Below are 10,309 nucleotides of genomic sequence, written 5' to 3'. Positions count from 1 at the left end.
GTTCTTTTTTTTTTTTTTTTTTTTTTACGTACTGTTCGAGATATGTTTGAAAACCCTTTAATTTTGAATAACTTCATAACAGTTCCGTCTTTAGCTCGTGAGATCCCTATTTTTTTGTAAGTATCCAGCTAAAAAAAGTTGCTATTCTCGGGTGGAGGCTCTCCGTATAGGCCATTATAGGGGGTACCAGCCCTTCCCCCTCCCGGGCACCAAGGAGTTGTAACAAGAGCCTTATTAGACACGTGCAAAATTCTTTGGTATACGTTGCCTCAAACTGCTGACAAACAGTATTACTTTTGTCTTGTTTTTTTTTTGTTGTTGTTGTTGTTGTTGTTTTTAGTGTGTGTGTGTGCAAATTAATTTTTGAAAGTTATTGCCTTGTAGGAAGTTCCCTTCTGAGCAGGTACCCTTGTAGGACACACGTATATGTATTTAAATTTACAAATTATGGTTTGTTTTGTTCGTATAAGGGAAAAATATTGGATTTGTGATCATTGATTCTTAATAAAACTTTATGAAGTTTGCGTTACTAAGTTACAAATCAGTTGTAAGAAAGGAAACAATAATCTGTCATTTTCACGAAAACAGCCAAAACTGACCGTACAGCTCTAAATAAGAACCTGATAGTTTATTTCCATGCGCGTAAGGTTATAAGATTATTTTGAAATAAAAGTAAACCAATGATTACAGCTAACATTTACTCACGCGAATTAAGCCCTTTCCTCCCTCTCTCCCCTGACAAAAAGAAACAAACATAGGTAAGAATACCTCTGACACTTAGTTACAGTTATTGAAGACTTAAGAGTCAAAAACTGGATTCTGGATTACTGAAAAACTACCAAACATTACGTACGTTTACCAAGGTTGTCTAAATACTGATGTAATAAGACAATTAAATGTGTTATGAAGAGTGGATTCGAAACAAACCTAGGATATGCATCCCTAGCTGCTGATGAAGATAGTATATCAGTTATTTAGGCTAAACCGCTTGAGACTAACATGAGGTTTTGGTTTCATATCACTAACCCGCCAGAATCGGTAACGAAAATTTCCCTGTTACGTTTTAGTAACAGTAATTTGGTCAATTATGTATCCTTCAATTTCAGCTAATTCTTTATTACAAATTTTAATTTGTAGCAAATTTAATTTAATTTAATTTAATTTAATTTGTAGCAAATTTTAATTTGTAATTTCCAGCAGCGGTTTTGAGCCTTTTTAAAGGCTCAAAACCGCTGCTGGAAATTTTAGCTCAAGTTCGTTAATCATGCATGTTCCCCATTGAATTTTCAACGATTAGAAGGAACTCTCTGCAAGGCAAAAACACACCGCGCTAATACTTGACTCAACCTAGCAACTTTAACTCCTTATCTTGACTAATATCCTAACCGAATTCCTAACTCTAAACCTGATGCTTATCCTAAACCCTGAACCTAACTCTAAATGCTGGTACTAACTCCTAACCCTAACTTCTTATACCATCCTCACCGTGCACATTTGTCCTTCAGCTAAGTCCCTTTACTTTTTCCCATAGCTAGAAATGCGAAACAATTGGTCAAATTGATGTTATTTGTTAAAATTGTCTGACGCGTTGAGGAGCTGCATAACCCATTTGGCGTGATCTGATGGTGCGGCAAGGGCGAGGGAGTATGACCACATGATTGTGGGGAAACGTAAATTAAATAATGACCTCATGAACGATGGAACTGGAGGGAGCAGCTTGGGTGAACATGAAATAAGATTAAATGGCCTCATGTTGAAAATTACCTAGAAAAAGAATTGTTTTGTGATCTCATGTTTGCAGACGATTAAGGGTATAATAAGCATGAACGGTGATGATACGATGGTCGAAGACACGCAAATCATCTGACTGATCCGCGCCTGAAGATGTCCAAAGAAAACAAAGAAACATCGGTTAAAACTACTAATATTTCAAATAACAAAGATTTAAATCATAAGCACTGGAATAACCTGTGAAATCAAAGAGTTCGTTTCAGGAGAAATAGTCCCTGACTCTTAACTGTGCGAGATTTATAATTATTGTGACCTAAAGGGTTAATAAGGTGTTAACCGAGAAAACACACAGGAAAGTTAAATTTACTACATTCTTCTTTGCACCAATTTAAAGGAAGGATAAGTTGCACCAGAAGCATATCACCTGTCTTTTATGTTTTTGTTTGAAACGCTGCGTCAAACGTTACATTTGAAATAGAGTACAAAAGTATCACACTTTGGGGGTCTCGAAGTCACGTAAAAGTTTGAACGTAAGCTACGTACGATATTTCTTGTGAGGACTTTTTATTGGAATTAAAAGTGTCAGTTTACCTCGTTGGAACAAACAACTAAATCAATCAAGGAAGTTGTTCCACCTTCAGTTACTACAAGTCGTCCTTTGTGCCGGAACTACTACCGTCCTTCATTGCTGAATGACAGTTGCTTCGTATTTTATTGCTTTCTTTGCTTTTTAGAATAATTGTTGTTTAATTATCTCTCCAAAAACAAGCCTCGACTCCCCCCTCCCCCCCCAAAATCCCTTCAAGTACGAGTAGTCGCGCCCCGCCCTTGCCTCGTGCTTGCCTCCGCTCGCCTGAAAAAAAAAACGTAAAAAAATAATGCCTGTTTTGCTAACTAGGTAAAAAGAGAAATTGGAACATAGGGAGAAGAAGCTGTGATGAGGTTGTGATAGTGTGTAGTTTAGTTTTTGTCAAACAGTAATGCGTGACGGTGGGGGATTTTTCAAGTTTATTCTGTAAAAGACTTCTTCAAAGTTTCACATGTATACGGCAGTTTTTCTTCTGGCAATTCGATGAAGAGCCACGTTGTAACCCAGTTACGATATACACATTTCCCCTTTTAGTGTATAAATTTATCCTTCTACTAATAGTTTAACGTATAAATAATAATAACTATAATAATCATCATCACCATCATCATCATCATCATTATCAATGCAGACAGACATTAATTGCAATTCATTCAATAGACCGTAACGCCTGGGCCCAGTTGTTCAAAGCCCGATTAAGTTAATCCTGGTTTAACGCGAACTTTGGTCGACTTTGAATCGAGTTTAATTACTAATCGGTAAGATTCTTCCAAAAGATTTTTGGCCCTCAGCTTTGACTCAGAGTTTTCTTTACCTTTAGCTTGAAATAAGGGTTTTAAAAAACCACTTTTAGAGAGCGAGAGAAAAACCTAGATTAACTTTTAATCGTAGATTAGCGGCGTTAATCGGCTTTCGAACCACCATACCCGGCCCTGACTTTAAATTCACCAGCGATGTAGCCGGCAAGCGCCATTCCATGAAAAACGCAGAGCCAAGGGTCCATGCAAACTCTATTAAACGGAGGCAAAGTATACCAGAGTAAAGAACGTTTTCCTTCGACGAAGTGCCCTTCAGTTTTGTAGAGTTTATTTAATACCGGCATGGACAACTGGGCGGTTACCCTTTTGTTAGAACAATTTTCGTGATCTTTGATGAAAACACTCCAAAACGGCATGAGAACAGTGCAAAGCTTCTCAGGTATGTAAAAGAGTTTGACTTAAAAAGTTGTTCGTGATACCGAATGAAGATGATACAACACTAGCCGACTTCATTTGTGTCGCAGAAAGCTTGTGCTTAACTGCTTTTGTGATTAGTTTTCAGTGATTTGTTTGACTATTTTCGTGAATCTTGCATTAAGTACAGAAATAACAAAATCATGGCAATCGTGTTAGTTCGATGTAACCTCATAGATAGCAAACTGTAAACAAAAAGTATTACCCTGCGTAGCACTCGTTTCCTGTCCAAGCGAACGTGAGAAGCGAACGAACGAAAGCTTCCGGAGAGATGAGCAAAAAAAAATGCCCTTCCCCTTCCCCCGTCCGCTTTTTCTTTTTCTTCTCTCGCTCCATGCCTTCACGCCCCTCCCACGCTCACGGAAATTGAAAGAAAACGACTGCCACCTTGCCGGTAGGATAAGCAGTTATTGACACACCCCCTCGCTAACAGACCTGTAGTAACCGACCCTGCCTGGCAGTTCATTTTATACTACCTGATGAATTTTTATTCGATCCCCTCTGGTCCCTGGTAGATACTTAAAGGTTCCTTGGTAAATTGTATTCCTCCCTGATGTATAATTTAATTTCAAGCTAGTGTGGTTTGCCGCCCGAGGAAAACATCATGAATATATGAGCTGATGGCCTAGTGTCGAGGAGCAAAATAATCAAGTCAAGTCCTGACAAGAATCTTGCAAGTTATTGATGTAGATGTAGATGAAAATGATATCGCATCTCTTTCAATTAAAATCCACAATTGTGATTACTTATTTTAATCTGAAATTAAATCTCAGCCTTTTCTTTTCCCTAACGCCCCTCCCATCCCCTCTAGAGCAGGCGAGAGAGAGACGCACTCCCACTCCTTTTATAGGGATAGGGCAAAGAGACGGCTGACATCTCATGGTTTCTCTGGATTAACAAATTCGTTTTCCAGTCCAGTCATTCCTTCGTAGCCATGATAGTATGAATTTTCTAAGGCCGTAAAGCCGTATGGGAAATCCTATCAAAAGGTAGCACTTCCAATAATGCCACGCGCTCCTGCCTCTTACCCAGACGTCTCTCTGCTTAAAAATAATGGAAGCGCAAAGGACGAAGGGAACGCGAAAGAACGAGAGACGTCGTCTTCTTTTGCTTCTTTTTTCTTCCCGTGGGCCCTCGCGCTTAGCGTTAGTCAAGCGAAACGCCTGAGGAGGAGGTTGCCGCGCGCACTGTAGTACATTCTATCTGAACCCTGAGATTCTTATGGGTGGGTTCCTGTTGAGAAGTGTTGAAAAATAACATGACGAGAATCGGTATACACCAAAATTTGTAGATGGAATGCGTACAACACTTTTGAAAATAGACCAAGAAGGGCGACAATAACATAACCAGCCAAGAATACAAACCCCCGCAATCACCTCACGTTTTTCATGATCTCTTGTTTCGCACCAAGCAGCATCGAGATCAGGATGAGGAATCCAACTAGCGTTGGATGGCGTAGGCTCGATCCTTCGCAGCCATTATTTTGCTTGTCATGCAAAGTTTCCCTCCTAGAGAAACGACAACAAGTGACTATAAAAGGCTACAGAGAAGACTGGCAAAAAACAGAATTTTTTTCCAATTCTTTTAACGAGGAATTGACTGAACTAGGAACGAATCTAGTACACTAATTAACAACTAGTAGTTTGAGATCTGTCTATGCCTTGACCATCGCTATGGCTTGAGACATCAGTGGATTCTGAAATAGCCTCCATCATCATGACCGTCACAATTTCCGATCGCTGAGAGTCACTTGAGCTGCGATCGTTCGCCTCTTCACCACAACGAGTGGAACTCTTCACGATAACAGCTAAGACTATCAGCAAACAAGCCAGGATAAAGAAGCTTATTGTGGAGACTACCAGTATGTTTGGCGAGACCTCGTCGCGTTTCGAAGAAGACGATATTTGTTCTGTCTGTTTCTTTGGTGCCGAGGCGTCTTGTGGTTGTAGACGAGGATTTGATGATCTCAAGTTGGTTCCATTGTTTCTTTCAACTGAAATGAATAGGTTATTGCATTGGTCAGTGGCTGGGTGACAATAAAAGGAGCTTGCATCGGCCGGTTGGTAGGTGATAACTCAAACGGAGGTACCTATGTCAGATCTGGATAAATTTCGGGTATAAAGTGGTTTCCTTGTTGGGGAGATTTAGAAGGAAGAAAGGAAGCGGTACTCTGACTAGAAATTAATGAAGTGTGATATCGAAATGACTATCCCGTATTCCCGTTGGGTGCCACAGTCCCAATGTGGTGATTACAATACCAACTCCTTCCGTCGTTTTGTTTCGGCTTACATAATAAACTTTGTTTCAAGTTGTTTCTCCTTATCCAGGTGTACAAATGGGTACTCGGCCAGAGACATACTGCTGGGAACCCCGCGAACGTTGTATTACACTATATTTTCTCTTTTACAGAAATATTTAAAATGGTTTGCGTGCCAGGCGCAAAACGAAGTGATATCTGACTGTGTCATCGAACTGCGCTAGTTGAGGAAATACAAAATAAAAAGTAAACAGCCTACTGAAAAAGAGAAAGTATAGTGTAATGCAACGTTTGCGGCAAGAGAAAATGGAGTTCGTGATCATACAGCAGCTGGGAGGAGCTCTGAGCACGAGATCTGCTTTAGCGCGCCCTTTTGTTTCCAGTCCCCCCTCTATCTCCTTTGTACGCCTTCACTTACATGCAGCATGTTTTAGACGCTCAGAGATCAGATTATCAAGAGAGAATAACGAGATAGCATGCTATAAGCTTAAAATATTAAGAGAAAAATTAATACGGGTACTGTACGGGGTGTTTGTTTGCCTTTCGGCTTAGAGCCTTCTCCTGTTTGGCCGCTCATGTAAACAACGATTCCTTTCTTTCACACATTCGTGCTTTCGCTTTCAGCGCTTAAACTGAACACTTAAAAAAAGCCATTGTACGTGATCTGTATTATCAGATATTTTGACCTCAATGAAAATGTATTTCACATGCGCTTACAGGATTAGCTCTCAGACTAAACTCTTTGCAGACAAATTTAACCTTGATACGTGCCTTCCTGTTTGACTGTCAGCTGAGCGTTCGTTTTCCTTGCGTGCATGAGAAACTGACCTAGCCAATAGATCATGTCACGAACAGCAAAGATTTAAATTCATCGCGCAAAAATTAACTAGACTTGCTGTATAGAAAGTAACAAGTAGAGTTTGCAGAGTGATCTGAGCTAAAGACTATCGTAATTTGTTTTTATTTTTGAATTTCAGTTATGCAGAGGCGCGCCAAATAGTTCTTGTTTACACAGTATTTATACACAAATCAAATCTACCTGCTAAACAGCTTAATGTTTGAAATACATTTTGAAAATATTTTTTTTTCTTGAAAACGGGACATTTTTATTCGGATCTCTATATTGTTACAAGGGTGATTAAAATTATCGTATTCTTTTAATTGCCATATTAAATTAATTAGCCTTTTGTGGAGCAAAATCCGAAACAATCAAATTAGCTCGGATCACGTTAAATAACTTCAAGAATAACGTACACACAACGTATGCAAATCAGTTTGATTTGTCAGTATTTATGCATAAAATCACGAAATCGAAAATTTAATAACATCTTAGTTTAAAAAAAATTGATGCACATCGAGAAAAAGGGATACAAAATTACAAACCTTTATAATCATAAAAAGCAAAACTAAGCGCAGAGAATCCCTGAAATTCGCTTCATTTCATTGCTTATTCTTTTTCTCCAGAGGAAGAAACTTTCTCGCCTTGATTCTAACGTTAAAGTGAGATGAGATAATAACCATCTCAAGTAAAAAAAAAACAAGATTATTTTAAAAATAAAACAGACTTTCTGGCAAAGTGTCCAGTTGATAGAGTTATTTCGTTTGGTACATCGCACAAACCTGCGGTTAGACCCTTTAAAAAATCGTGATCTTCGCTATAGCCGTAAAAATTATTACAGGAGGATCCTATTTCAAACTCATACCTGGATTGTGCGGGTCTGTTTTGCAGCACGAGAAGCAATCCTGGATTTCATTTTTGCATTCACGGCAGGGGACAAACTGTTGCTTTGATCGATCGAAGAACTTTCCATCCTCGCAAAGACTGCCAATTCCGCCATCAGATCTGCCAACGAATAGCGACAGGAGCGAACAATTTATGCATAAAACGAGCGATCGAAAGTTGTACTTCATTATCGAAGTCACTATCGAAGTCAGCGTCTACGGTACAGTAGTTAGTTTCAGCATCCGCACAGCAATCTTATGAAATATTCCGCGAGTTTGGGAGTTGACAAAATCAGGTAAGTTAGCCAGAAAACCGACTTTGAATTCCGTTGCTGTATTCCACAAGCACGGTATTAAATGAGACAGGTACCGCCTGTGACGTCACAATATGCTTCTCACGCAAAGTCTTTCGCGATTTTCCGCCTTATAACAAGAGTTAACCGTCCCTGGGTGGGTAGTTTACTCGGCAATATCATCGATTTTACTTGTTCGACTTGTAAGATTTTTTTAGTAGCTCAAATGTTCCCATATGTAAGTCGAGATTTTTTCTCCGCTTTCCTGTGCAGGCAATGGGGAGGCCCCTTTTGTGGGGGAGGGGGAGGGGAGTCCAGTGAATATCAGCCTAATCCATTAATCTTTGACCTAAATGTCTCCGTCGCTGGAAATCCCGGATTTTAGTCCTTTCATTCTGCCCCGGTCGAGGGGAATATCAGTTCCCATAGCAACTGCAACTGACTATCCCGCCTATTTCGATTGAACCAAACATATTTCCTAAAGAACGCAATTCCTCCTGTCCTTGTTTCTAAGCAAACCGTATTCCGTTCATTCTGCTATCGAGGGCACAATGAACGTTTATTCCGTAAAGAGAATAGCTGAAACCGAAAACGGGACACGAATACCATCTCTTGTTGTTCGTGAAACCTCAGAGTGGGTTGTCCAATACACCCGCACTGTAATTTACGTCCTATGAGAAGTTTTTAGGTTTAACGTAATAGACGGAAAATTGTTTCTTTCGGAAACAGATATTTTGTGTAGGCTCCAACTACACAGAGTAAAAATTGCACTGTTCTTCACTGTTCTGTTATTTCTGAACATCCAGACTTCAGCAGAGCGGAACTATGTTTCGGGGTTGTTTACATGACGCACAGTTTTTGAGCACTGGCCAGGTTACCAAGTCGCTTTAAGGACACGAGGGCGAACCAGGGGAAAAATTTCTCTGAGGAGTTTTCCGTCTTTTGGCGAAATATTTAATACCCACGATGTATATACAGTCGGATGAATACGCCGAAGGGGAGGTTTGTTCTTAATTTCAATGCATCTTCAAGTTTTCTGATGAATAGTGCAGAAAATTTGAAATCAGTGATCAATGTGTAAATGTCCATGTCGCCATTTTGGGAAATTCTGTTTCAATTCTCTCTCTTATCCTTCTTAATTTTTTAGTACCCTATGCCTGATGAGGGATCATATGGGGGAGAGTACGAACCCCCAATACATGGTAAGGAAAATAAGAACGAAGAATCCAGTGAGTTAGTGCAAGTCGAGATTTCAAAACCTTTCCCTTCTTTATAATAGTTCCTGATCCTCTGTATGTAAAAATTAAATAAGCTTATTTGTATATCATAACTATGTGTATATTTAGCTCAGTCAATAATTGAATTCAGTTTTTTACATACTTAATTGTTGTTTTGTTTTTGTTGTTTTTTTTTCCTTCAGTCTGTAAGTTAAAACGAACGATCCTGAGAAGTGCAAACTTTTTTTATGGCACTGTTTGTTTGCTGGTTGGCTTCAGTTTAAATAACTCGCAACATGTCTTAATATTTCAACTGTCTTCTCCTAGTAAGAAGCCGTAATGAAACATTCAGTCTTGTGTTTGATAAATTGATGAAACTGTATCTGATGTTGTTAGACCTCTTTACAATGTTCTCGGACAGAATGTGGGAAGATTTCCGCACAGCCCATTACATTATTAATTTTTGGGTATCCGGTCGTTTCGCTACAAAGTTGTCTCGCTACACGGTCGTTTCGCTACACCACTAAGTATGGAAATGTGATTATTTCTCATTCTTAAAGTGAGTTCAGGTGAAACATTATCTTAGCTGTTTCTTTGTTTCACAGTGTTTGCATGAGAAGTAAATTGAGTTCAAATATTAGAGAATATGTTAATTTTAAAATGTAGAGAATCGACTGAATTGCAGTGTAGCGAAATGACTGGTACGCTTACCATTTTTGGAAGAGGGTTAGTATAACAGTGGCATGTATAATATATGAATGGAACTGAGCTGAAATCTTTCCCAAAATATACTAACCGCCATGGGGACACAGTAATTAGAGTATTTTTGAGTAACTGGATTCGCAGACATTTCACAGCGAAAACCCAAATTTATTTAATAAGCATTTTTTGTTCATATGGTTAGACATGCATCTTGGTGTTAATTAAATTTACATAGAGGATATTACCCAGCAACATAAAGATATGAATTTTACTTTAGAGTGGTAAAAAAAACACTTTTTGGCATATGAGTGCGGCAAGGGCATGAAACATTGTTTTTAATAATGAGAAAATAAAGTTCATACATGTATATTCAAGCCACCATGTAATTTTCTTTTTATTATACAATCTATTTTGTTAGACAATCTATTACTTGCCATTTTTCACGGACTGTTGGCATAAACATTACAACCATGAAAAAGCGGGAAGTGATGTCATCAATATCCTCACTAGTGAGGATATGGAAAATATGCCGCTTTTGTTCCTGTTGTAGTTTCTTATGAATATAA

The 10,309-nt window shown here is 38.8% G+C and overlaps 2 protein-coding genes across 2 annotated transcripts in view; one reads left to right on the top strand and one right to left on the bottom strand.

Annotated features, from left to right (window-relative positions):
- Positions 1-4,691: 4,691 nt before the first annotated feature.
- LOC146488002 (uncharacterized) lies at positions 4,692-8,487 on the bottom strand. Its single transcript, XM_085124384.1, has 2 exons — positions 7,513-8,487; positions 4,692-5,545 (listed from the first exon to the last, which is right to left on the bottom strand). Exons 1-2 carry the CDS (start codon positions 7,718-7,720, stop codon positions 5,181-5,183), a joined length of 573 nt encoding a protein of 190 aa, XP_084980510.1. The 5' UTR covers positions 7,721-8,487; the 3' UTR covers positions 4,692-5,180.
- Positions 8,488-8,674: 187 nt separating this feature from the next.
- The window catches only part of LOC146488001 (eukaryotic translation initiation factor 3 subunit L-like), a 30,137-nt gene continuing 28,502 nt past the window's right edge, over positions 8,675-10,309 (top strand). Inside the window, exons 1-2 of the mRNA XM_085125469.1 lie at positions 8,675-8,826; positions 8,972-9,026. Of these exons, the coding sequence (XP_084981595.1) occupies positions 8,791-8,826; positions 8,972-9,026 (91 nt within the window). The 5' untranslated portion in view covers positions 8,675-8,790. The remainder of the gene's footprint in view (positions 8,827-8,971; positions 9,027-10,309) is intronic.

The sequence above is a fragment of the Pavona decussata genome, unplaced genomic scaffold (assembly GCF_977016875.1).
Source record: "Pavona decussata unplaced genomic scaffold, jaPavDecu1.1 SCAFFOLD_12, whole genome shotgun sequence".
NCBI lineage: Eukaryota > Metazoa > Cnidaria > Anthozoa > Scleractinia > Agariciidae > Pavona > Pavona decussata.
Note: the sequence above shows the minus strand (reverse complement) of the source record. Positions and strands in the feature narration are given on the sequence as shown.

Bases quoted from the DNA above. Each gene is read 5' to 3' on its own strand.
- LOC146488002 (XM_085124384.1), bottom strand. From the start codon at position 7,720: ATGAAGTACAACTTTCGATCGCTCGTTTTATGCATAAATTGTTCGCTC. The intron at 5,546-7,512 runs GTATGAGTTTGA...TATTCATTTCAG, and splicing joins AACAGACCCGCACAATCCAG to TTGAAAGAAACAATGGAACC.